This window comes from Salvelinus namaycush, chromosome 5 (genome assembly GCF_016432855.1).
Source record: "Salvelinus namaycush isolate Seneca chromosome 5, SaNama_1.0, whole genome shotgun sequence".
NCBI lineage: Eukaryota > Metazoa > Chordata > Actinopteri > Salmoniformes > Salmonidae > Salvelinus > Salvelinus namaycush.
The window spans coordinates 41027498-41053210 of NC_052311.1; the positions used below are offsets into that span (position 1 = coordinate 41027498).

The following is a 25713-nucleotide window of genomic DNA, read 5'->3' on the forward strand; positions in this document are numbered from 1 at the left end:
ATCCGTGGCTAGCGGAGTTCAGATATCATCCCGATCTTGACTGATGTTCTGGCCGAGGATGGCTAAGTCACAGTGTAAGCTCATCACAGAGCATTATCCACTTCAACTGACCTGACCACCGTGGAGCCTGGATCCAATAGAGCCTCTAGACACTAGCAAGCTCTCTTCAAGCTAATCTCTTTGGGAATAAGGGATTACAGGCAACACTAATGACTAATCCACTGCACTTTGTAACCCGCTGAGCAGAGCCAACAGTTTAGGGCAGACTGGGTTTCCCTTCCTGCTGCTGGTCTGTCTGGGAATCTTCACACTGCTGTGTATGTGTGGTGCACAGCAGTGGACTGAAGCTGACTCTACAGTACATGTAGAGTACAAAAAAAACAGAACAGGACTATAAGGCTGCGTTTACACAGGCAGACCAAATCCGATCTTTTTCCACTAATTGGTCTTTTGACCAATCAGAACAGCTCTTTTGCACATGATCAGAATTGGGCTGCCAGTGGAAACACTTGCATATAAAATACTTTCCGCGTTCACGCGCTAGTAGGAACTAGGAAACTCGTACATTTCTGACTTGCTATCTGGTTGTAGTTATACATGTTCAACCAGTTAGCAAGTCGGACATTTCAGTTTCCTAGTTCCGACTAGTGTGTGAACGTTGCAACTGACTTGGTGGGAGTGCATTTATACAGGATTAGGTATTTCCTTTACGCGTCATGTAATTTCTACCTTTTGACAGACGTATTATTAGACCCTTTTCATATCCATGGGTCTGTAATTGATCATGATCCTTACATATAAGATGTTTATCAAGATAGGCTATCACTTCAAATGTATTATAACGTGTAGGAAAGAACTTCTGATGAGTGTAACCTTGTATTCCGACACTCATAGTCATAACTCCATATTGTCTGAACTCCCAGAAGTTCTCTAAGTTCTACCTCCAGACTACAGATGGCACTATTGCATCAGTCACTATTGGACAGTGTCTCCATGTCAATGCATTGAACTGATCATTCACACATCACTAGGATTGACAATGAGCCTTTATGGACCATTTACAGGCAGCATTTACAGGCATTTAATTACCCTCACCACAAGAACAGACCTAGTTGCCTGGGTCGGCAAGTAAATGACATCCTCTCTCAAATTAAACATCCCTTTAGCTCATCAAAGGTGTCATTTACCTTCAGCGAATCCTGTAAAAGTGACCACTATCAGTTTATGCTCAGAAAAAGTCCCTTGGCTTTCATTGGTTCTGCCAGATTGGTGTTCAAAATCAAAGGCAGACACATCATACACTGACCAGGGTATTAAAAACTGTGGGGAAAATCGCTTTCTCCACATCGGCTTAGAGCTCCGCGACCTCTTTAAATCCCAAAGCTGTCCAAAAAATGCCATAAACTCAACGCTCAACTTTTCCATCAGTCTGCGAGTGAAATTATGAGACAATTGCTGCGACTTAATAAACAAAAAGCGATCGAAGTACCAGCTGACCCTGCACGGGTGAGCGAGAAACAAGACATTCATTTGGACCAGCCCGAGTCGGACAATCACAAATGAGTGTGGTATAGGAAACCAGACCTTTTCACAGCATTAATATCTATTTTTCCCCCCTCAGTTATAAACGTTCCCAGTGGTGTAAAGTACTTAAGTAAAAATACTTTAGAGTACTACTTAAGTAGTTTTTTTGGGGTATCTGTACTTTACCATTTATATTTTTGACAAATTTTACTCCACTACATTCCTAAAGAAAATAATGTACTTTTTACTCCTTACATTTCCCCTGACACCCAAAAGTACTCGTTACATTTTTAATGCTTAGCAGGACAGGACAATTGTCTAATTCACACTTATCAAGAGAACATCCCTGGTCATCCCTACTGCCTCAGATCTGGCAGACTCACTAAACACAATTGCTTAATTTGTAAATTATATCTGAGTGTTGAACGGTGGCTGGCTATCCGTAAATAAATAAATAAAACAAGAAAATGGTCTGATTTGCTTAATATAAGACATTTTAAATTATTATTACTTTTACTTTTGATACTTAAGTACATTTAAAACCAAATACTTTTAGACTTTTACTCAAGTAGTATTTCACTGGGTGACTTTTACTTGAGTCATTTTATTTCAAGGTATCTTTACTTTTACTCAAGTATGAAAATTGGGTACTTTTTCCACCACTGAACGTTCCCAGATTCATGAATTTGATTTGTCTGTTTTCTAATTACTGGCAGCCAGTCCGTGTGCTCTGGGTCTCCCTAAACTGAAATGACAGAGGTGTTCTCCCGCGCCACCGAGCGTTGCAGTTACAGAGCCCTTATGGTGCCTGGGTAATTGAAGGGCGGGATTCACAGCTGGATCCAGTGTGAGAAGCAAAGGCCTTTAGCCTCGCTGCTGCCCGTTTAATAACACTTCTCTCCCGCTCACTGGAAAACGGTTTAAGCAGACTGCTCTAGTGTTGCCGATTGCTCTGCTGTTGCTACTGGTGGGGTAGAGTGGTTAGAGTGGCTGGGGCTCAATCACCATAAGTTCAGAGAAAGCTTACAGAGAGGATTTGATCATTATTATCATCATAAACGTAATGAATCTGCCATTATCATTAGCAGTTGAGCCAATGTACTGATAAGATTGGTCCTATACACAAAATCTAATAGAACCCAGGAAAAAAACAAAAAGACCAACCCACTGAAATGAGAACATTTTCTCCAGACAGCAAAGAATTCAAACCTTTATTAAGACATCTGGATGGACTGACAGTGGGGAAAAAACTATAGTTATGATAAAAACATTTGATTTTATTTCAATTACAGACAAGGAAATGTCGGAGGGCCTAGCTGCATAAAGACGGACCTGTCTAAACCCTCTCTTTACATGAGCATTTATTACAGCCTTTTCTCTACTCACTTCTCAGTCCCTGATCTCAATGCGGGAGCATCTACCTGTCCTACATCTCAAATGTCACCCTATATCTCACATAGTGCACAATATTTGCTCAGATAGGGCTTGGGTTAAAAGTACTGCACTATAAAGGGCACTATGTAGGGTGTCATTTCAGACGCAGTCCTGCTTTAAATCATCTAATAACAGAGGGAGGGAAGGTGGTGTTCCGAGTCTGGAGGGGGGAGGGGAGGGTGCACAGCATTGAGCCAACAGAGCTGCCTTGTTGAGCCATGTAGAACAGGGGAAGGGGGGGGGGGGGGGGGGGGGTGTAAGAGTTGGGGGTGGGGCCTAGGACATGGTGATGGACTCCAGCATCTCCTCCACGGCCTTCACGGAGCATTTGTTCTCCTTTGTCCCGCGACCGGCCAGCTGCATGACAGAGAGAAGAGAAAAAACATCAGCTCATCACATCTTTAAAGAGACCAAAGCACAGCGCTGGCTGAGGGAGAGCCAACCAAGCCAAAACACTAGCGCACACTTAGTGTCACAATAGCCTCATAGCCCCATATCACGCTCCACCACATCAGGTCGAAACAGACTAAACTAAACAGAGTATACCAAACATTGGGAACACCTTCCTAATATTGAGTTGCCCTCAGAACAGCCTCAATTCGTCCGGGCATGGACTAACAAGGTGTTGAAAGCGTTCCACAGGGATGCTGGCCCATGTTGACTCCAATGCTTACCACAGTTGTGTCAAGTTGGCTGGATGTCCTTTGGGTAGTGGACCATTCTTGATACACACGGGAAACCCAGCAGCGTAGCAGTTCTTGACACAGACCGGTGAGCCTGGCACCTACTACCATACCCCGTTCATAGGCACTTAAATCTTGTCTTGCACATTTATCCTCTGAATGACACACATACACAATCCATGTCTCAATTATCTCAAAGCTTAAAAAACATTATTTAACCCGTCTATCATCTACACGGATTGTCGATTTAACAGGTGACATCAATAAGGGATCATAGCCTTCACCTGGATTCACCTGGTCAGTCTGTCATCGAAAGAGCAGGTGATCTTAATGTTTTGTATACTCAGTGTATATAACTCCACAGCATAATGGGGCAACGTTGGAATGTCACGCCAGAAGCCTGACAAACCTAGAATGATAACTTGACAGAAACACATGAAGCACCATGATGAATACAGATTGGCCATGTGCAATTCCAGAGTGACTAACGGGGCCAAGAGAAGAGAAGCACAACCTGGAGTCAGGGATGTTCCTGGCCTGTTGCAAAAAAGCCGTGTGTCTGTGTGTGAGGGGGAGAGGTGAGAGAGAGGGAGGAGCAGGACGTCCTGATGACTCATTGTCTCACGGCCCCTCGCCTGGACAGCCCTAGACAAACCCATAAAGCACTGCTACTAATCTCTGTCTCCCTCTCTCCCTCTGTGTGTGTGTGTGTGTGCACAGGTCAGACTGGACTTCCTCTGTGACTCACACACACAGCCCCTCAATCTCCCAATTAAACCACAATCAGCCCTGCTATTATCGGAACTCAGGAGGGGGTCCTCTCCTCTCAGCCCTGTCCCCAAACTACAGAGACTAACAGAACCTAATTTAGCCACGCTAGGCTAGGAGCTAGGACATGTGTCCCCTGCAACAACACCCACAGGCACTTGGCATTAGTGAGTAGTGCAGTAGACTACGCCTCCGTTCTCATTATAATAACTGCTACTTGGGCACAGGGACAGCAGCATCGAGGCAAGCTTCCTAAGACTTGAGAGCAGGTTTGGTGTGTGTGTGTGTGTGTCTTGTGTGTGAGTGTAAGGCCACATCACATTATTTTTACTGCTCTAATTATGTTGGTAACCAGTTGATAACAGCAATAGGGCACTTCGGGAAGGGGGGGGGGGGGGGGGGGGGTTGTGATATGGCCAATATACCACAACTAAATGCAGTTAATAAACCCTACAGGAAACCCCTACAGTATAGGCTATAAAAGAATGTGTGCTGTTTTGTACTTGCTGCCCATACGAGCCCTGATTCAACAAAGACGTTCTCCGGATGCACTGTCTGCGTCCAGAGTGCGCTCTGTATTTAGATAGCACATTTTGAAGCAGGCTGAATTAATTGAGGAAAATGATAAAACTCGGAATTTACGAGTGGCCTGTTCCGCAATTCACAATCATGTCATTCATTGCCGATCAAAGATAGTTCCTCCATCATTACTAAATATCGGTTACATTTTCTTAGAAATCTTTACATAATGGCGCAGCCAACCCAAACAGGTGGCGCAGCACCCCTCTTGTTTGGGGAGAACCCTGGCATACTGACCATATCTTGGTTAATATCCTGGGACTCTATTTGTTACGTTCCCCTGCAAGAAAACCAAAAATGTCACTCAAACAGAAGGGGGAACTAACAAAGAGTCACTGACAACTAAAACGAAACAGGTGGAGTTTTAGGAGGGTCTCTAAGACACACTTTGGGGTGTCCACTGAAAGTTGCAAAGCAACAACAACTGGGACCTAAAAGACACCCACGAGTTCCCCACTAAATTTGCCCAAACAAAAGAATAACCCACACCAAACTTAAAGACAGGAAGCAAACCAAAAAGGTGGAGCAAAACGAAAATCAGGGAATTCAGATAGATTGTTTGCGTCGAAATCAAAATAGGGAGAGCCAACTAAAGGTGTTAAACCATCCACATCTATCAAGACAACTGGAGCACTGGGCCAGCCACTCTTAAATAGCATCTGGGCCAGCACAGGTGAAACACCTTCCAACTAACGAGATGGCAACCAGCACAGGTGTGACACATAATGACTAAACGAGGTGACGGTAACCTATGCACCCTGTGTGTGAACAAGCTATACGTGCTAAAGACCAACCTAATAACATAAATGGAAAAAACAAAACTTATAACAGAAGTTTTCGAAAAACTCACATATGCTTCTATAACTCTCATCCCCTTCGAACGAGCGCAACCAAAACAAAACTGGTCTCCAAAATGGGAAAATGTGCAGTCAAAATCAATTGTGAGCCAGGGCTACACACGGGCTAAACACAAAACGTATTGACTGCCCATCCTTGAAAGCCAAATCAGCAACCAAGTTGTCCTTACCACGGACATTTCAAAGGGAAAGTCCTGTAATATTCATACCAACTTTCCTCTCTTGATGTTCCTTAGTGGAATGGAAAAGAGTGGTGGCACACATGATCAAATCAAAATGGATTTGTCACATGCGCCGCATACAACAGTGAAATGCTTACTTTTACAAGCCCTTAACCATCTATTTCTTGAACTGCATTGTTGGTTAAGAGAAACTGGTTACCACTCTTTGCTTGGGGCAAAAGACCAACAAAATCCACCAGAACCCTGCTGAAAGGTTAGTCAAAAGCAAGAATAGGTTGCAAAGGTGCAACCGGTACAGCTTGGTTCGGTTTACCCGTCCACTGGAAAACGCAACAGGATTTACAGTAAGACAAAACATCCCATTTCAGACCAGGCCAGAAGTTGTTATCCAAAATACGGTCACACGTCTTGTTGACCCCAAAATGGCCTGCCATACTACCATCATGGGCAGAGGGCACAGAGGGCTGCCTTAATCGAAGTTCACGTCGACTCAAGAGGAAATCTTGTTGTTTGGCAAGGATAGGTGATATGGAAACGGCATAATCTGCTCTTTCTGATACTATATAGACATCAAAACATCTTACCTGACTGTGACTCTGTAGGAGAATTTGCAAAAGTCACTTTTTGGCACTCACTTTCATTTCCGTGCCTCTGTGTCAATTCCAAGCTGCGCTGTTCATCAGAGTCTTCCTATATACAATTAACAATTGATACTATTCTCACACATCAGACTATTATCAATGTAATATTGTCTTTTGGGTAACTATTGTGTGTGAAATTAGTTAGGCTATATACTGAACAAAAATTGACGCAACATGCAACAAATACAATGATTTTACTGAGTTACAGTTCATATAAGGAAATCAGACAATTGAAATAAATTCATTAGGCCTTAATCTATGGATTTCACATGACTGGGCAGGGGCGCAGTCATGGGTGGACATGGGTGGGCCTGGGAGGGCATAGGCCAACCCACTTGGGAGCAAGGCCCCCCCCCGGGGACCCAGGTTAAGCCAATCAGAATTTGTTTTTCCGAACAAAAGGGCTTTCTTACAGACAGAAATACTCCTCAGTTTCATCAGCTGTCCGGGTGGCTGGTCTCAGACGATTCTGCAGGTGAAGAAGCCAGATGTGGAGGTCCTGGGCTGGCAAGGTTGCAGGTGTTCTGCGGTTTTGAGGCCGGTTGGACGTACTGCCTAATTCTCTTAAACGATGTTGGAGGCGGCTTATGGTAGAGAAATTAACATTCAATTATCTGGCAACAGCTTTGGTGGACATTCCTACAGTCAGCATGACAATTGCACTCCCTCAACTTCCGACATCTGTGGCATTGTGTGACAAACCTGCACATTTTAGAGCGGCCTTTTTCTCCCCAGCACAAGGTACACCTGTATAATGATCGTGCTGTTTAATCAGCTTCTTGATATGCAACACCTGTCAGGTGGATGATTATCTTGGCAAAGGAGAAATGCTCATTAACATGGATGTAAAACAAACTTGTGCACAACATTTGAGAGAAATAAGCTTTCTGGGATCTTTTATTTCAGCTTATGAAACCAACATTTTACGTTGCATTTACATTTTTGTTCAGTATAGTTTAGGTGTAGTGTCGATGGGCCATCAGCTGTGCACTCTGACTGCCAGTGAATAACTGACGGTGACTGACGGGCAGGGTGGGAAAAAAATTACATGTCCTCTTGAAACACAAATTATGTTTGTGATATTAAAATTCTAACAATGACAGAGTAATTAAAACTTCTCGCCTCTGGGTCCTTTACATGTCAAAGCCGGACCCTTTCTTTCAGTTTTCAGTAATAAAATGTTTAACGGCCTTGCCCCAGTCGCTTTGACCCCATTGTGACGTTTGCTCCCACAACACCACTCACCAGCCGCCTTTCCTCGCACTGAGGTATGACAATCACCAGGTACAGCAGGTCATAAAAGCGGGACGGCTGACACGAGTAGCCCTTTAAAGCCCCCATCAATCAGTCAGCACAAGCAGCCAGGCCAGCCCTGCGGAGGCCCACAACGTTCCACAGCGGCTCCCTTTCAAATAGCCCAGTGCCCATTTAAAAAGGAGGAGAAAAAAACCCTCAGAGTTGGAGTTAAGAGTCAAGTCAACCTTGCGCCTTGTCATTTTTCCTCTCACACGCAGGGTGGGGTCCCGTTGCTCTGCTGCCCCTGCCATTACCAGCCAACTTAAAACAAACACAGCCCAACAGGTTGCTGCCGGGCCCGCCGGGAGCCTCTTCCTGTTCCCTGGCTGATCAGGGTGTGGCTCTGGCTCTGTCTGAGAGTGGAGACCAAACACACATATGGTGTTTTCCCTTGTGCATTTACGTCACATAATTTCATGAGTTCATACATTTTTTACATAGTTATTACACTATCACTCGTATATCACAACAATTCATCGACACGCATGTTATGATGCTGGTAAAGTTGCCTCGCGCACCTACAGTGCTGGTCATAAAAAAAAGCTAGCTAGATCATGGATGCAGACAATGATCTTCCCCAAAAACATAGCAAAACCACATAATCTGTTTCAATAGCTATAGTTAGCTAGCTAACTATATAGCTAAGTGCCATCTAAAATAACCCTAATTTATAAGACAGTTCTTATTTGATTAATGGTGGTCGGACCCATCTATGTGAAGCTAGCCAGAATAGTGGACTTTGCAGTTAGCCTTCAAAATAAAAGCACGGCATAATTCTACTATTTGTATTCATTTGCATTACTATTTTATATTGAAGGCAAACCGCACATTCCACTATTGTGCCTAATCCTGTGGCTAGCTTCACAACACATAACCCGGTCTGGTCGAGCGTCACTAGCCAGATTAAGCTAGCTGGCTGTTTATAACGTTAGCTTTGGACAACAGAGTTTAGTAGCTGGCTAGCTATTTATTTTCATGAACTGAAGTTCAATTTCAATAGCCGAACAACAAGTGGCAACCTAGCTAATACTTACTCACAAGGATTCCTAAATCATTGCTAAGAATAATGAAAATGACTGCAGTTTTTACTGGTCATTGTTTTCAGGCTGGTTGTATTGGTGCTAGCTAGGTATCAAGCTAAAACTAGCTACCCCAGAAGTTGCGGTCGAACAAATGATGCTTTATTACCAACGCGGTATTGTAAACACATCGTTCGTGGCCGGTGTTTTCTTGTTTGTTGACTTTTTTGTACAGCTTTGACAGTGCTACTGTATTTTTTTTGACACGCAAAGACCCAAACGGCGTTCATAGTATGTATGTTGTGGAGCTAATAACAGTGACGTTATTACTGTCTAACTCCGATAGGGCAACATCGGAAAAATAGCGCCTACTTGGTCGTGTGTACCGGTGCTCGACCAGTCGGCGAAAGCCAACATCACCCACAACATGGCATCATTACGTCATGTACCTTCGTTATATAGGTATGTACATGACATCGGTATCGGCCGATGTCTAGTTTAACGCCCAATGTGCAAAACCGATGTTGGCATTTTTAACTAATATCGTCCGATTCCGATATGTTCACCGATATATCGTGACTAAACATGACTAAACCGGTTTACGCTGTTGCCATAGCACCTTGGGCATAAATGTGTATTTAATATAACTCTTTGCTGCCATAAGGGGTGATATGCATTGCTTATTTAGGCATTGAGTTAAACATGCAATAAGCAGTTCCTTGCTCTGCATGTGCGGACTCTGTCAGGAGAGTGGGACCACGCTGAGCCACTAAAGCCCAAGTCTTTACACACTCAGCGCCATCTTTCCCTCCTGGAGTGCGGGGAGGGATTCCACCAGAAGCACGGAATGCCATCTGAGCAGTGTTTCACTTTTTCCGCTCTTTCCCCACGTATCCCCCTCGCTCTCTCCCGACCCTTTTCTCAGAAAGGTAGACCTGTCATACCTCCCCGTCCCACCACTAGACATCTTTGTTCCACTCAAATCTTACATGATTCAACTGTAGGTGGGAATCGATAGCTCAGCAGCACACGTAAAGGCACAGTAAAAAAAAAAAAAATCAGAGCGGGCCTTGTGGTCTTAAGTCAACACATCAGCTGAAATCTACCCAAACAGTAAGACACTGAATTGAGGTGGACCGTCTGGACCCCCCCGCTGGTCAAAACCATTCCCAGTACAGCCGTGGCCTCAGAGGGTAAGTAGGGTGGTTCGCATAGACCAGGGGGAGAATACAGTAAGAACTCAAGAGTATGCAAGGAATTAAGTTATTGCATAGCATGGGTAGGTAAACCTGGTCCTGGAGTGCCACTGCAGGATTTCGTCCCAAACAGTCATGCACCACTAGGGCTGTGGTGGTCATGACATTTTGGCAGCTGGTTATTGTCAAGACTGCCGGTCTCAAGGTAAACTACCGTTAATTAACATAAACATGTTAGGCATCTCCAGGCCTCCACGCATACAAGCCGCTGATGCGCACCTTCTGCGCAGCTACATTCTACAATGAGTCAAATCAATCCATTTAATATACCCCAACACATTAAATCCATTATTTATTTTTGGCAGATCTAAAGAAACATGATATGAAGAGAATGTATTTCAGAAGAACCGAATATGAGTCGGCCTACTGTATGTTATCTGGCTGTACGATGTTATGATTTTATCGTAAGTATAATATAATTGAACTAAAATAGAAAGGACAGTGCGCGTATGAAGTGGCTATGTTGGGCGTAAAAGTGATAATTGAAACAGGTCCTATACTCTATATTTAGAATTAGTTGTGAATGATTCAAACCTTAGAATGTCTTAGAAATCAATACATATATGAGCTGCATGATGAAACTACAGGCTATTGACATTATTTTTTTTTTATTGCAAAAAAACTTTGCCATTCCTTGCCTCAGGCTGCACACCTTGTTCTCTCATCAAGTGATCATATATCACCCATCAGTCTATTCTCAATTAAATATTCACTAATATGTCAAATTGGTTTTGACTTAGAATGGCCCATTATCAAATGGGTAGTGGAAGGGGGAAAAAAAGACAAGTCAACCGTATGCACTTGGATAGCGAATAGAGGACGCTTTCCCGCAGTTAAATCATGCCGGGTAGGCTACTATAGTTTAATAGTGGAGCAGCTGAGCAATGCGCCTAAATATAGTAGCAGCTGGGATCCTCCTCTTTTTAGTTGCAACCATCAAAACTCTGCTTTCACACGGGATTGCATATAGAAATGTCTGGACTTATAATAACACGCATCAACCATTGTTTGAGGAACATACAGCCTCTCGCTGCGTGACAGGTAATACTCCGCCAAAACCCTGTATGCCATGGGCTCTCCAACTTGTGTTCCTGCAGTTACTCAGTGTTCATTTGGGAAACCAAGAGAAATCTGTTCGGGAACATCGATAGTAAAAAAAAATCACAACGAAACATATTTAATTAAACTGTTGACAGCTCCCCATCTGTGCTCGCTTGAGAAAGGAATGAAGGAGAGAGGAGGAAATGGAAGTGCACAGTGGTGAGATATTCTGTAGTTGAAAAGTAATGTACCAGCCAATTGATTATGAAAATATTTAAAAATTCCCTATTACTAGGCTATTCAAAATCAAATTCACTATAATTGTAGGCTAACTCTGTAAGCTGCCCTGCACAATCGATGAGCCAACAGCATCGCCTAAGCCTATACATTCTCTCCCAGACTCATGGATAGAACGTTTGGAGCATCGCAAATGGTAACCAGTCCATCCAGTATGCATAATAATACAGTCCACACTCAAAGTGGATTTGTTAAATTTGGGAAGATCGTCTAGAGAAATATACAAAAGACATAAAATCCTATGCTTTTAATTTGTTTTATTATGACTTGCATAATATGCGGAAGGCTATGTCTTGTATAATGGCACAATCATTATTTTAATTCAGGTTTCTTTTTCGGGCATGGGCTCATACATAGGCAAATGTTTATGCATAAGCTGTATAGGTGTCCTACATGCGACCTCTCAATGCTTTGAATGAATCATCACCTTAGAAAGCGCTGTCCATTTCGTTCCACAACGACCATGTTTTTCACTCAGTTTCAACCTGTTGTTGAACTTCTTCCTTCAAATTGATCATCACAGAGACGTGACATTTTTTTTCCTAACAGTGAGTTTTAAAAGCATGACAGTTTTGATGAATATGGTCTCCGCAACAGCCCTAGGCACCATTCCTAATTCTGCCAATAACATCACCAACAGTGATTGGCTAGATTAATGACACCTGGTCTAAAGCAGAAATGTTCAATCAAATACATGACGTGCATGTGGCAGTACAGAACCAAGGCTGACTACCCTTGTTGTATAGGAACAGTTAAGTGGAAAAGGCAAGTGGGAAAGGTCCCATGTGGCTCAGTTGGTATAGCATGGCGCTTGCAACACCAGGGTTGTGGGTTCGATTACCACGGGGGACCCGTACGGAAAACAAAGTAGGAAAATGTATGCACTTTACTGTAAATCGCGCTGAATAAGAGCTAAATGACTAAAATGTAAATAGTGTAGCTTTCATTATTAAAGTAGACACCTGGCGTAACTCACCTGATAGGCTCGGTTGATTTGATTGGTGGCCCAAGTAGCATACTTCACATTGGCCTTTTTCACCGTGGCGTTCACTTTGGGGCTGGCAGCAATGTGGCTTGCCGACTACACAGGGGAAGAAGAAGGGAGTGGAAAGCAAGGGAGAGAGGAAAGAGGAGAGGAAAGAAAGGTGTCGTCATATCAAAATTGCAATAAAAGCATAATTGAGATGAATGTACAACCAATTCCACCGTGGGCAGGACGAGAAACAATTGGCCCGACAACGCAAAAAAAAACATTAACAGGAGAGGAAAAAGTGAGTGCTTTATTTAATTCCCCAGCCCCCAAAGGCAGTGTCACCTAATGGGCCCTAATTTCTCCAACACCATAGATAGCCGGTGATGACAGGGCCGGCATGTCTTCAGTATGTCTTCAGAACCCGCGGTGCTGTGGCGAGCGAAGCGCGATGTGAATCATGCTCTCTGCCCGCCCCAGCTCCCCTCAGAACCACAAAACCCATGTCTTTCCCATGCTACTGCCATCGTCTCCGAAGTGCAAACCCCACTAGGCTTGAACGGGCAGCACTTCAAAGGCGTCCCCATGGACATGCTTTTTTTATGCTTTTGCTTCTGGATTTCTTCTTCTTAACCTCCGGCTTATGATGTCAGCTTCGACAGACTACCCCAGAATGATGTCGTCCTCTGTGAGAAGATCCCCGCTAGTGCAGTGACACAGCATTGGCTAACACTAACCTCACAGTGGTCACGGCTACCAACGACTCAGCTGTACCAGGTGCTCTGAACGACTACGCTGATCCAATCAAATAGCTCTTCGGTGAGGAGCTGCCCTTCGGTGGTGTTCACGAAGCGTCACTGTCACCCAGAATCAGATGAAATGGTCAGAAAGTCATTGCCTTGGCACAATCCCATGTCAGGAACTAACTTGCACGTGTCAAGGATTTCAACTCTGGACCTTGTGGACACTTTTTTACGATCAAATTTAAACCTGAAACCAGCGTTAGGCCAAAATATAAGTGGCAGTGGATGATTTGACGGAGGAACATAAAGTCCTCTACGTAACTATGTATGCCTTTCCTATGCACTTCAGTAGTTGGTATTCAGACTTACCTTATGCAGGTGCGTAACGGGCTTTGCAGGCGTGGTTCCCTTGCGCGCGCTGAATACATTTAATTCAAACCACTGAAAACCCTCCCACTTGCTGGCCAACAGATTTTCTCGTGGAGTTTTCAGTGCATTTATCTAAAGCCATCCCTTTTAATTTGGTGTTACCTTTAATCTGAATTGTCGACAGACTCACTAAAATATATGGAGAGAACGGTTCAGAATATTAGGGATCAATGAAAGAAAGCCTTGTAGGCCTAAATACATGCATGTTTGTCGCATTTTCAACACCAATTGCTAGATTTAAAAAAATATTCTGATCTTGTATATTATTTATGGTTAGGAAAGTATTTATGAATCATTTAAAAAAAAAACACGCACAAACTATATTGGTGAATCGAAAATAGTGGTTCGATTCATCCTGAAATCTGACATTTTCAAATTGTTCAATCCATAAAATATCAGAAGGTGAGAAAAGTGTAGAGTAGTGGTTAAGTGAACAGTCGTCATTAAGTCCACCCTAATAATCCACACTAATCATGGAACTGTGTTGAGAACAGTCCAGTCATTGTGAACCGTGCGCCATGCCCCAGGTTTAAACTGCTACGTATGATTCCATAATGATTCAAATTAGGCTACATGTCCCAAATGATTGCGCAACTTGCAATACGTTAGCCCAATATGATCCACTATTACTAGCAATCCTCAGGAACAACCACACAAATGTGACAGAGGAAAGAAAGCTAAACTAACTATGTAATGGAATAATGCAAAATCTAAGAAAAGGAACACTAGAGTGACAGTTCTAAATGTGGGTATAACTGACAGTGGCATGGTCTAAATCTAAAACAATTGTTATTTATATTTACAATCCCCTTACCGAATGGCTTACTCATCTACCTAGCGCTTACCAATGTGTCGAGAGAAAAGTGCATACAAAAATAATTACGTTCCATTTACATGCACTTAATTCGGGTCGGAATTCCCCCATAGGTGAACAGGAATAACTTTGGAGGTTAAGGGATCTGAAGGTCTTGAATTGATGCTGCTTTTTAAGCATGTTCTGCGGCTAGCTAGCACCTTGAAGACCTTTTTAGACTTACCTCTTCCTCCATTTACCCTGAAAGTAGTCTATGGGCCAGGAGAGACCGTCATTTACAGTTTGAATTTGTTTAAATAACATTAGCTAATTTTAACCCCTCAATTACAGTTTGAATTTGTTTCAATAACATTAGCTAATTTGAACCCCATTGACTACTTTAAGAAAAATAAAAGGTTAGTCTATAAAAGTGAAGATATCCCTTCAAAGACCATGAACGGATCCAGTGGTTGTGCCCCTTTCCGGGTATGAGATGTTTTACCTGCTTGAACCCCTGTTGCAATAGAGAGAAAACACTGGAAGGCCTGTGTCGCTGCTTCTCTCTGCTCTGGCCATCCACCCACCCTTATTCCTGCACTCTCCGTTTGTGTTCTTATGTCAGGACTCACTTACATATGATGCATTGGTGCTAACGGACAACTTCCTGTTTAAATAAATATGAAGATGAAAGGGGGGGCATTTGGCGCAGACGAAATCAAAACGTTAACCTGGGCCGGGGGGCTGCCGGGACTGACAGAGCCAGTCGCCCTCTCTTTCCTTTTTTTCGTACTTCCACTGCTCTATATTTATTTTAGTAATTTTGGTCATAAACATGAAAAAAGTCCCGTACGAAAGCTTAGAGGGGTTATATTACCAAAATAGAGAGTTTGAAGGGGCAGACTTTTCCAAGCCGAGGGGGTTTACCCACTGAGTCAGCATTGACCTGACCTATCTGAAAGCTGGGCTCTGTGGTCGCTACATAAAGGCAGTAGCAGGCCTGCACATTTTGACAAACCACATGTTGCTCTTTCACCCCCTCCCTCGCTCCTCTATCATGCGACGGGTTAGATGTTCGAACTCACCATATACAGACCGAACAAGGCCCTCATGTTTCTGTTGTTCAGCTTCAGAGCCTGGGCAAAATACTTTCTGGACAGCTCCAGGTTTTCCAGCCCCCCTTGGGTGTACTTCACCTGTGAGACAAGGCATTCAAATATGGGTATGAGGCGTGCCGACCGGGGGGCTTACGCAATGCCTACACGGCATCTGAATAAGCACGACATGACAAGCCGTGTAAACATTTTGACATTCATGAGCGTGTATTCCCACTGACGTTAAGTGCAGCGGCCGGGCTCCTCCACGTGAGAGAGAGCATTCACGTAGAGGGCTGGGAGAAAACATCATTCCATAGTTAGGCCGCTTGATGATGGACACGCAGAGAGTCATACCTACCTCAGCGTACTGCTCACAGTACAAGTGATTGTGAGGGTTGGTCATCATCAGCTCCTCCAGACAGAAAGCTGCTTTTCCATAGCTGTGGAAACAAGGGAACAATGAATAGATAGATTGATGACCACTAGCGATGGACATTTCATCTTTCAGCTTTAAAAATAGTAAGGGGGGAAATGTGCTCTATTTCATCTGTGACGTAGTCTACCCATTCCAATCCGAGTGTAAATTTGTTAGGCAGAAAAGTTCTACTGCTGCCTTGGTTTACTGTACATTTATGCACGTTTGAGTCTAGGAAGATGCATCTAACAAAATAAGTTTATTTGCAGACTAAGGGGATCTGGTGGCCTATGTGGTTATGTCTATATTGGCGAAACTCTTCAGTTTTGGAAAGTGGAACATTGAAAAGGAGAGGAGCGGGGGTCTCCAGACACACAGGATCAATCCGTCTGTCTGGCGATGTGTTTTTCACTCTGGTAATGTCTAGTTAAAAACCTTCCTGAGGTCAGCGCTACAGTAGAAACTGGCACACTGTGCCCTACTCAGATGAGATCACTTCTCAGCAGACTGCTGAGCTGTTGACCTCACGCTAATCTACAACCATTATACATCTAATACACAATTTCTCCTTCAGGGGACCCGTCCAAGGGAATGCAAGTTTATCTCTCCAGCACACACTCAGACGCACACAGTCAGAATTACACAGTCCACACACACACACACATTTTCCCACGCCTTGACAGACTACATGAACCCAGAACAGGGCTATTAAACCAAAATCGTACAAAACGCAAAACCCAGCACTCAATTCTAGTGTAGAGAGAGACTGTACGTGATCCACCATACGCTGTATCAGCACTTGGAAATGTGCAGATAAACCAAAAATTGTGCTTGTGGTGGTGGGATCATAAATGACGCAAGATAAGGATGCAAATTTGTAGCCATTTCACTGACATGGAGGGAGAAGCGGGGGACGACGCTCTGACGCAAGCTGGGTGTATTGGCGGGAACAGACACCCCCAAATGCTGCCTCGCACGACATGAAGAGACTATCGGCCCATTTAGAATCTGTTTGAAGGACTTCAAAAGACAGAGAGCAGCAGCATTAGAGTGGTAGGGGAGAGTGAGGGGCAAGTTCAAATGAGAGGGAGAGAATGGGGGGGGGGGGGGGGGCGAGAGAGATCGGGGTATTTGGAAGGTTGGGGGGCTGTTTACAATTACCACTTCCTCCCCATAAAGACTTTCAGATGTACTCCTGAAGTGGCCCCGGCCTGCAGCGGAGAGAGGAGAGGCAGCCTCCATCACCAGGCAGAGCCCTGGCTGACTGCAGTACCGCACCCTCCAATCTCCACCCTCCGACCATCATCACCACCACTCAGCTCCAACTCCCTAAGCCTGGGCTCAGAGACCACGCTGCTAGCTCGATGGTGGTGGCACTGTTAGTTTGACTCACACATTTGCTTTGTTTTCTTTGAACACCAAACCAGACAATGGTTGGTTTTTGGTGCCACCAACTGTAATACCACAGTTTGACTGAATTCCAGCCCAAAGCTTTTTCCCAACTAGACTGGGCAAACGGATCAAGAGTCCTCCATTAGACTGTGCAAACTGACCACAGAAAGTCATCATGCGCCATCGGATGACCAGACAAATCTGAACCGATAGACAGTAGTTAAATAAAGACTAATTCAACAGCACAACACGCTCAGATGATTCCCAATGAGTCGAAGCGTCTAAGCGGTTCAACGCAACACTAACAGAAAGGCGCAATCTCAATAACGTTTGAATATCACTCAGCGGTATGAGGATTATTTTGAAAAAGGTTCCCACTGTGTTAGGCTATTAATTACTGTCAATGTTTGAACACTGTTGTCTGTAGAGCCATGTAACAATGTCAGGTGAGAAACCATGAGTGATTTGTATATTTTTAGCTTGCGGGGCGCTACACAGTGAGGGCAGAGGCGTTTATTTCTCTTCCCCTCTTCTCCATCAGCCTCTGTTTTTTTCTGGCTCTGGAAAGAAAATGCCATCAACTTCTCCTGGGAATCTCTCTGCAGCCACTCTCCCTCCCTCTCTCTCTGTGTGTGGAAAAGAGAGGCGATAATGCCATGCTGTCCGGAAGAGGGTGAGGGAAAAAAGGGCGTTTGTAACCCAAAATAAAGAAAAGAGAGAAAAGAAATGGACACGCCTGTAGATAAGGGGCTCGGGAAGTGAATGGGGTGATATTACAAAAGTTCGGCTAAGCTGGGAGATAATCCGCTCACCCCTGGATTTCCTCCCTCTATTACAGCAATAAAGCCCCTCAGGACAAATACATGAAATATCCAATAAGCAGCCCTCTCACTGCGCTAAACATTCCTGCGGACACTGCCCTCCTGCCAGGGTGACCGCAGAGCCGGTGTGCTGCTCACACACACACACACACACACACACACACACACACACACACACACACACACACACACACACACACCAGAGCGCTTATACACACAAACACACCTCCGTGAAAGACGGCTGCTTCCCTGACTCCGAAGTCCCCAAGACAACTAAGGAGGGATAAAAAGTGACACAAACAAAACCATTCCTTGCAATGCTCTTGCCTTGGGAGGCTGACAATTACCCCTGGCAACAGAGATATCAGTAAGGGGTTGTCTTACCCCCATATGTATGAGCGGGGGGCTTAGGGTCAAAATCCTATTACCCTCCACTCCATGTGACAAACATAGACAGGGGCTCAATGCGGACCCCTGGCTGAGTTAGGTATTTCAACGCCCCTCTCCATTGTGCCCATCCTAATATATCCCTTCTGGGATCAAGCCGTCAGTTCAGCCACCGAGACTGGGAGAGGAGAGGAGTTACTGCTTACAGACACTCCTCCTCCCCCCCCCCCCCCCCCCCCCGAGTCTGTTAGAAGCTGACAGATGCCCATGGGAGATATAATAAGGTGCCGCCTCCAGGTCTTGACACCAGGGGGTGCTGACACACTGCTGGCACAGCACTAGAGTGAGAACACACTCAAATCTGGACCGGTCACAGGTTTCTCCCACCACTGGAATAAGTCCGTCAAAAGGTCACAAGTCATGTCGATGAGGAGTTAAATTCATGTGATAAAGAAATGCAATGCTTACTCGTGCTCGTTGATGTAGAGTTCCGACAGCTCGTGCCACGCTTCCTGGTCACCGACGAACCTGTAAAACAGTGAGACATTTAGGGTGTCTTCCATTGAGGACTCTTTTCAGCACCATCCCACCATGCTATTTAGAGCCCGTATTAGCAAGAGGATCATCAACAATAACCACTCTAATGTATAGTACAATAGCTGAAATCGCCATGTTTCAAATAAATCCAAATCGTGGCATTATATAACTAGGCTAACATAGACAGACATGGCAAACAGGCAGAGCTCCAAGATGGGGGGTTAAGTAGAGTTGAGGGGGTCTCATGGACAGGTTGTGGCCCAGCCCGGCTCAAATCGAATGCAAACCCCCTTTTAATTAAAAAGACCAGGGGAGGTGAGCGTGAGGAGGAGGGCGTCCAAATCCCCTTGTAAAACACTACTCACTGCTCCAGATACTCGTTGAGCTCGCGGATGGCCTCGGCACTCTTCCCCTGGGCCTTCAGAATCGAGATCTTCCTCTTCCTCGCCGCCTGTGGAGATCAGCATCAACAGAGGATTAGTAAGGTCTTAGCTCCTCAAGTGTTTGACCGAGGAGAGGGGGTCTCCTCAGAGCTCACACAAATAAAAAGGAGAGGAGAGAAAGGAGGAGGGTACGTGTTAAATGAGTTTGGGAGTCTTGGAACTGTGCTCAGGTGGAAGTTGGGGAGGGGTGAGGTTTGGGATATTGGTCAAAGCCACCCCCCTCTGCTCCTGGCCGAGCCCCCTGGGGATAGGGATCATGAGTTCACAGAACGCCAAATCTATGGGGAGTGGAGGACTGTGGTGGTGGGAATCAGGATTTTTACATTTTCTCTACGGAAACATCAGCCAACAGTGTTGATGTGATGATGTTCAGTACCAAATCATAACATTTCAGTTAAGAGATATCTTCAAATTAGGAGAGAGATATTGACTGCATGAACCAGCCTTACTGAGCACTTTTGTTACAGTTCTTACACAGCGGTGAGAAGCCTCGCTACTTAAAATGCTGATGTACCGAATATTGTTGATATTGTTATGGGGCAACTTTAAATTGATGTGCCAGCATCTCATAAGAGGTCATGGTTAGCTAGGCTATATCTGTGGAAGGAAGAACACAAATCATGAGTCAACATTTGAGAGTCGGCGTGTGAGCTTAGCGTCTGAGATATAGTGGTGAGTCATCCCCGTCTAAGTGGGGAAAACAGCGCCTTACCCCAAATCCAACGGCCAGCGCATTCAGAATGAGCTTCTGAAGCCTGGCTAACTTACGTCAGCCTCCAAATGCCTTGTCTTTCATTTTGATGTTGAAGTGACCTTAAAGTGGATTGGATTCTCATCAATCTGAATCAGAAAGTATTACGTCCCCTCTGACTTTTCCAGGCGGCGTTTTGGAGGGTTGTGTGTCTAACGGCGGGCTGCTGTTGCCATTAGAATGGTGCTGCCCTGCCTGCCACGGACCACTTTATTTATGGACTGGCATTTGATTGAGTGGGGCTTCCTTTCTCCCACACTCAAAACCAAAGCCATTGTGGGCTGTGCATGAGTCATGTCTGAGCGACCATAAATCTGGGAATCCACTGACACCACCGTCACAATAAATCCACTTATTCATCACCCTGGGACAGGGACCTGCACTACAGCCTGGCTATGGTGCTTACTTAGACAACACACACAGACACACACTAACCTAAAGTAGGCAAATTTGTATAAATATCTAGATTATTCTTGACCTGTATTATTTTTTGCCTTTGTTCTAAAATAAACACATACCATGTGAATTTCTGTTTGAGAGTGTTCCTCACACAATTAAACACAAGCATTGTCAAGAAAATATTATTCAAAAGGATTAGGATTCATTTATAGAGCAATCTGAGTGAGTTGGGGGGGGGGGGGGTGACACCAACTACTTCTCTCCCCCCTCTGACCATAAAACACATATCTCCTCAAAAGATCAAACTATTCTACATGGACCATATGGGGCTTGATGCTATGTGAGATTAAGGAATTTATACTCACTTCTAACCAAATTGCTAACATATGTATTTTTCCCCGTCCGATACCAAAACTATGTCAGAACACCAACTTTCAGTGTGGATGTTGCAATTGTTGGCCTACCCCACACCCCTCTCTTTCCCCCTTCCTCTCCCAGTCCTTCTTTCCCGATAAAGAACCACTTGGGGCTCACTCGGAACATATGGAAGTTGGTAGCCCCGAAGGAGTCACACCCCGAAGGAGTCACACAGATCTTTATTAAATGCGGAGCTCTTCCAAACCGCTCCTCCTCTCGCTTTCTCCCCCTCTCCAAACTAATGATCCAGACGAACCTGGCAGCAGGGATAATCCTGCCGGTGTCATGATTCCTTTTTAATTAGGGTTCTCGAGGAGCACTCAGAGCACTGGATTGTTTAAATCGCCCCTGGCTCTCGCTGAGAAGGACTGACCACAACCCAGGCTCTGACTGTGAGGACTACACTGGACACCTAGATAGCCTATGTTATAATAATGTTATATAACATACATGGAGGGAGAGATGGAGGGGTCGAGAATGGAGGGAGGAGATGGAGAGAGAGACGAATACAGAGAAAAAGGGAGGGACCATGAACGACGCTATGTGCCGCTGTTGTGAAATAGCTAGTAGATGAAGGTATTAATGCATTGAAAGCAACAATAACACGAAACAACTCAGAGTAAAACATTTGTGTACAGTAAAAGAATAAACTGTTACACAGATGTTTCAAATGCCTAAGAGCTTAGGGAGTTTTACTTGTATTACTTGGAATCAAAGCATACTAAGGCATCCAGAAATCAAATACAGAAGCATTGTCTAAATAGTGCCTAAATCATATGGTTGCAAAAAGCCAATATTTTCAATTTCAACAGGATCTAGTTTCAGCTCAGTAGAAAACGGAGTGCATCTTGACCTCTGTAAGAACTACCTTGTCCTACACTCTAATTGCATACAATTCCCGTTCAACCTCAGTAAGGGATTCTCAGTGACCTCAATTGCTTTCTCAATAAATACTAGTTGTTTCTGCACACCAATTAGGATGAAATGAGGGTCGGAATTCCATATATCAGATGAATCATCCAGTGTCATTTGGACTCCGAATGAATAATGAATGAAGTTACCTTTTGTATGAAAATGTGGTAGACAGACACTAGGCTATAGCCTTTTAGCCAAAGTTCTCAAAGACAAAAAAAGACGAGAGAAGCACAAAAATGCATTTACGCAAGCAAACGAGAATTTCGCCAGATCATTGCTGTAGGTATTGGAACACAATAAAACTATGGAAGGGCTAAGAGTTCGACACATTCTTTGGACACCGCCATGGCAGAGAAACCTTGAGCAATTTCTGTTGATTCAACAATTTTGGTTAATGGGTACCACATCTATTCCACAGTCTGTAATTACAACAGCTCAGTTTCCAATCTCCAGCTCGGCATGCTGGGATGCCTCACAAGTCCTTGCTGTGGTTGCCAATTTTCCGCCATTTCTTTGAGCTCCATCCCCTCCCTCATTGTACAGAACATGTTAGAGAACATGCTGGACTGGGAGCAGTGGAGATCCTTCATTCAAAGACAGGTGACCTAAATGATGTCAGCCCCCGTCCACACCAAACCCTCACCAGCCAGGACGGGTTGGTGGGAAAAAGCTGGTCTGGAAGACACCAGGGGACAGTGAGTATCTGTTTCCATTCCTGCCCTCAGGTTTAACAAAAGGGCGCTGGTGTTATGGGTGACATCCACCCTGCCTTTGGAGATCAGGAAACAACCCGATCACATCCCAGGACATTACCTGGGTGGTGCTCTGATTGACTAGCGAGTAGTAGTACACACCAATCCGTCAAGAGTACAATTCCCAAGGCACCTCCCATTTCCCATTGGAGAAGATCTCACAACCCAAAGAATGAAGAGGACAATGCATATATTAACTAGTTTACCCATTAAGTAAACTATTACGTGTCATAGGTAGAGCTCCTAGAAAGTCATTTGATAATTCAGGACCCGGTAGACTATCAGCAAAGTCTGCCTAAAACATTGTCCTTTGCGAAGCCTGATTTTACTCTCTGCCCTTCCAAGTTCAGTTTAGGTTGAAATGTTTTACGGTATACCAGGGTATTTGGAAATTGCCACTTTTTTTTAATACATTTAAATATTTGTAGTTTCATTTTAAGTAAATACCTGCAGTCAACTTGTGTAATACATTAGAAGAAGAAAAAAAGATTGCGTTCTTCATTTCACCTACCACATCATTTTTCATTATGGAGCTCACCAGTAGTCCCCAGTCACTTGGTGTTTGTTAACAACCAGACGACAACGAGAGAACGGAGCCTTGTGAGTCACTCACTGTTAGCCACAGTAAGGAAGCCACAGTAAGCATTAGGCACAATAGTGGAATTTGCGGTTTGCCTTCAGAATAAAAGTACCTCTTTGAAAGTGATGCAGAAGGTTACAATTGGTGGAATCGTGCCATATTTAGACTAGACAATGTTAAACGAGGTTGGAATGTGAAGCAATGAAGGTGTATCAGTCTACTCGGTGACGCCCACAGAACACAACTGTTTAGAGTTCACGCAAATATTAGCGTTGTAGCTCTTATCGCGGGACTATGACTGTGTGAAATCACCTCCCCAGTCAGCCTATTGTGTGTATTGACATTCATATTGCACTGTACAGCTTTACCTAAGGTGTGGGGATCAATGAAATGGGGTATCAGTCTACTCAATACCCAATATTTTTTTTTCAGACTGTTTTCAGACTCCAAAACATCCATGCAGTATTGTTTCTCTGGAATAATTTTCAATACACATAGTAGGTTGACAATAAATGTGGCTCAATTCAGTTGTTTCAGAGTCCCGCAAGAGCTACAACGCTAATATTCTCTGGGTGTCACTGAGTAGACTGATACCCCATGTCATTGATCCACAATCCATAGGTAAGGCTGTACAGTGAAATAAGTATGCCCCTAATGCAACTCTAAAGTCTAATACAGCCAGTGTGATTTCAACAGATCTTTGTCAAATTAACAAATTATTGTCTTTTATTAAGTTCATATAACATTCCAACCTCGTTTATTATGATCTATTCAATTATGGCATAATTCTACTATTTGTACTCATTTACATCACTGTCAATGACATACTTTTATTTTGAAGGCTAACCGCAAAGTCCACTATTGTGGCTAATCCTTATTGTGGCTAGCTTCACATAAATTAGGGTTATTTTAGATGACAAGACCTAGCTATATAGTTAGCTAGCTAGCTAGCTAGCTAGCTACAGAAACAGATTGTCGTTTTGCTGTTTTTGAGGAAGAACATTGTTTGCATCCATCAGCTATTTTTATGACCAGCACTGTAGGTGCGCGAGGCAACTTTACCAGCATCATAGCATACGTAAATCGATGAATCGTTGCGACATATGAAATACGAGTGAGTGTAATCAATGTGTAATAACTAGGTTTAAAAAAAAGTATGAACGCGTTAAATTATTATGTTTAGTGCAGTCATATTCAGGTCCTGATTGGTCAAAGTGTTATTTGACGTGTATCTTTTTTGACACGCAAGGACCCAAACAGAGTTCCATAGGTTGGACGTACTGCCAAATACTCTAAAACAACGTTGGAGGCGGCTTATGGTAGAGAAATTAAACATTCAATGACCTGGCAACAGCTTTTGTGGACATTCCTGCAGTCAGCATGCCAATTGCACGCTCCATCAAAACTTCCGACATCTGTGGCATTGTGTTGTGTGGCAAAACTGCACATTGTAGAGTGCTGTTTTATTGTCCCCGGGACAAGGTGCACCTGTGTAATGATCATGCTGTTTAATCAGCTTCTTGATATGCCACACCTGTCAGGTGGATGGATTATCTTGGCAATGGAGAAATGCTCACTAACAGGGATGTAAACACATTGAAGAGAAGTACGCTTTTTGTGCATATTGAACATTTCTGAGATCTTTTATTTCAGCTCATGAACCCAACACTTTACATGTCGTGTTTACATTTTTGTTCAGTATATTTATTGCTGAGGTTGTGGAAGTGCCTGCACTGGCAATTTGAAAACCAAAAGCAGTTGCTCTGGAGGCATCACGGCCTATACAAACTAACTTGCGCTTCCCTTCCCACCACCTGTCTTGTCTTCCATGACAGAGTATTCAATGTGCTTATAATTGAAATAGGACATGGTGGATCTAACCTGTGTAAAACAAATAGATCTCTCATTTTAATAGAAGAACGGTGACTGGTTTGGTCCAACAGAAACAGAGAGAAAAATAAAGAATGACTGTAAATGACAAAGTGAAGGTGAAAAGGGCTCTGAACGAGGGGGAGCAGACAGTTACACTCCAGGGAACCAATAGAGACGAGGGGGCAATTCTTCCACACCAGAAAGAAGGGGAGGTGACTGCATCAGAGCATACCCAAGTTTATTGATTTTGTCAGCAAGGCCTCCGTTTGTTTGAAACAGACAGTCGGTGAGGTGCAGAATCCTCACAAGGTGTCCAAAAAACAAATGTTTATGCTTCGTCTCTCGCACTTTGCCAGCCAAGAGAAAATGTTTAATATATCTAAGCAAGTCCATGTGTCGGTGCAACGCCGAAACTTGTTGAACGTC

General features: G+C 44.0%; 1 protein-coding gene across 2 annotated transcripts in view; it reads right to left on the bottom strand.

Annotated features, from left to right (window-relative positions):
- Positions 1 to 2714: 2714 nt before the first annotated feature.
- LOC120048271 (ER membrane protein complex subunit 2-like) overlaps positions 2715 to 25713 on the bottom strand; it is a 61802-nt gene continuing 38803 nt past the window's right edge. For both annotated transcript variants that reach the window (XM_038994116.1, XM_038994115.1), the window contains 6 exons: positions 19524 to 19609; positions 19090 to 19149; positions 15965 to 16046; positions 15595 to 15705; positions 12554 to 12658; positions 2715 to 3315 (listed from right to left, as the gene is read on the bottom strand). In XM_038994116.1, the coding sequence (XP_038850044.1) occupies positions 3235 to 3315; positions 12554 to 12658; positions 15595 to 15705; positions 15965 to 16046; positions 19090 to 19149; positions 19524 to 19609 (525 nt within the window). In that variant the 3' untranslated portion in view covers positions 2715 to 3234. The remainder of the gene's footprint in view (positions 3316 to 12553; positions 12659 to 15594; positions 15706 to 15964; positions 16047 to 19089; positions 19150 to 19523; positions 19610 to 25713) is intronic.